The sequence below is a fragment of the Echinops telfairi genome, unplaced genomic scaffold, assembly GCF_000313985.2.
Source record: "Echinops telfairi isolate 266 unplaced genomic scaffold, ASM31398v2 ScPeMD7_7459;HRSCAF=8497, whole genome shotgun sequence".
NCBI lineage: Eukaryota > Metazoa > Chordata > Mammalia > Afrosoricida > Tenrecidae > Echinops > Echinops telfairi.
The window spans coordinates 2,831,824-2,833,644 of record NW_022111359.1 but is presented as its reverse complement, the minus strand read 5'-3'; the positions used below and the strand labels follow the sequence as shown (position 1 = coordinate 2,833,644).

General features: G+C 64.6%; 1 protein-coding gene across 1 annotated transcript in view; it reads right to left on the bottom strand.

Moving 5' to 3' along the window:
- Window positions 1-1,821, bottom strand: part of TMPRSS9 (transmembrane serine protease 9) — a 76,876-nt gene that overhangs the window by 26,179 nt on the left and 48,876 nt on the right. The window contains exons 7-8 of the mRNA XM_045300045.1: window positions 1,539-1,652; window positions 767-938 (exon numbers count right to left, since the gene is read on the bottom strand). Of these exons, the coding sequence (XP_045155980.1) occupies window positions 767-938; window positions 1,539-1,652 (286 nt within the window). The remainder of the gene's footprint in view (window positions 1-766; window positions 939-1,538; window positions 1,653-1,821) is intronic.

Genomic DNA, 1,821 nt, shown 5'->3' with positions numbered 1-1,821 from the left:
CCACGGTGAACAAAGACACCCCTCCTTTAAATAAAGACAGACCCCAAAGGGCTGGACTGGGGGGGCGGGGAGGCCCTGCCCTCTCTGAGAGCCCCTGAGTGCAGTGAAGTGGCAGGGCGGTGTCATGAAAGAATGGGGTGACAGAACGCCTCGTTTTACCATGTAGGTAGATGGAGGCGGGGCTGGGTGGCCCCACCCCCTGTTGAGAGGAGAACTGTGATCCGAGGGGGGGTGGCATGGGCTGGTTTTCAGAAGCAGGTGGCCAGACCTCTCTTCCTAGTCTGTCACCGTCTGGGAGCTCCGCTGAATTCCCTTCAGCACCACCGCCACGGGCCCGGCCTCCGTGGGCACACGGTGGGGGCATGGATACCAGCTTCACTGGTGGGGAACCAAACCTGGGGTCTCCTGCCTGGGAGGTGACGACTCAGCCCTTCCCACCCCTTCGACCGGTGGTGGGGGCATCCTCGACCAAGGGGCCACCTGGTGGCACCTCCACCCCTGCCCTAACGGGCTCCCCGGGTTTGCATAGGAAGCCTTTCTTCCTAGCCTAAGAAATCCGCCCGCACCCACTCGGCCTCACCGCTGACCTCCACAGGCCCACGAGGAGTGACCAGGAATGGACCCGGGGTCTCCAGGGTGGCAGTCAAGCACCCCACTCGGGCACCCGCTCTTCATGCCCGTCTGAAGCTCAAGGGCCGCCCAGGCGACAGGCTGTCCTGCTTGGGGTCCCCTACAAGGTGCCTGCGAGGCCGGGGGACGGCCTTACTCATTGAAGCAGTGCGCGGCGGACACGAGCCAGCGCTCGCTCACGATGGTGGCCCCGCAGAAGTGCTCCCCGTGCTCCCGGAGGCTGGCCTGCCACGGGAACTCCCCCGGGGACGCCGCCACGCCGCCCACGATCCTGCCGGGGGTCCTCCAGGCCGGCTGCAAGCCGCAGTCTGCAAGAGAGGAGACCCCGGGACCCAAGAGCCCGGCCAGGGTCTCAGCTCACAATGCCCTTCCGGACGGACGCCTCTGGAGTTGCCCCTTCGCCTCTCCCGGGTGCCCCCCAACCTGTGCTGAGAGGTCACATACTCAAAGCCACAGGAAGCCTCTCTGCCCCCAGCGCCACCTCTGCACGCCCCTCGGTACACAGGCTGCACGTTGAGAAAGGTCTTGAGCAGGATTTGGGCTGGGCCAACCCATCCGGCTGGACTCAAATCCCAAGGTCAGCAGTCGGTCCGAGGGAGAAAGACGAGGCTTTTACTCTGTAGAGAGCCCCAGTCCGGGGAACCCACAGGGGCAGCTCTACCCTGTCTGACCGGGCTGCTTGGATGGAGCAGTGGGTTTACCCCACAAATCACACTCAGGTTTCTAGCTGTGCAGTGGGGGAGGGTGGGACAAGGAAACTTCTTACTCCTGTGCCCCCTTGCTGAGCAGTAAAGGGTTCATTCTGCCCACCCCGATAGACTGCACCCCCTGCACCACGAGTTGAACTCAGGGGGTGCCAGCGGAGCCTGGGAACCCGGGAAGGTGGCCTGTGTCCAGGCCGGACTGACCACAGTGGGCCTCGTCGGAGCCATCGGCACAGTCCGCCCTGCCGTCGCACTCCGGGTTCACGTTGCTCACGCACTGGCTGTTGCCACAGGAGAAGGTGTTTCCAGGGCAGCGACCTGGGAACAGAGAGGAGCCAAGTTCCCCACCCTCTGCCGTCCCTCCCGCCTCTTGGACGGACACACCACTGCCCACGTGAAGGAGGCAGCCCTTCCTCTCGGCGGGCGCCTGTGCAGAGACGCGGCAGGGGGATTCAGCGGGCACGGAGGACAGGTGAGTTCTTGGAGG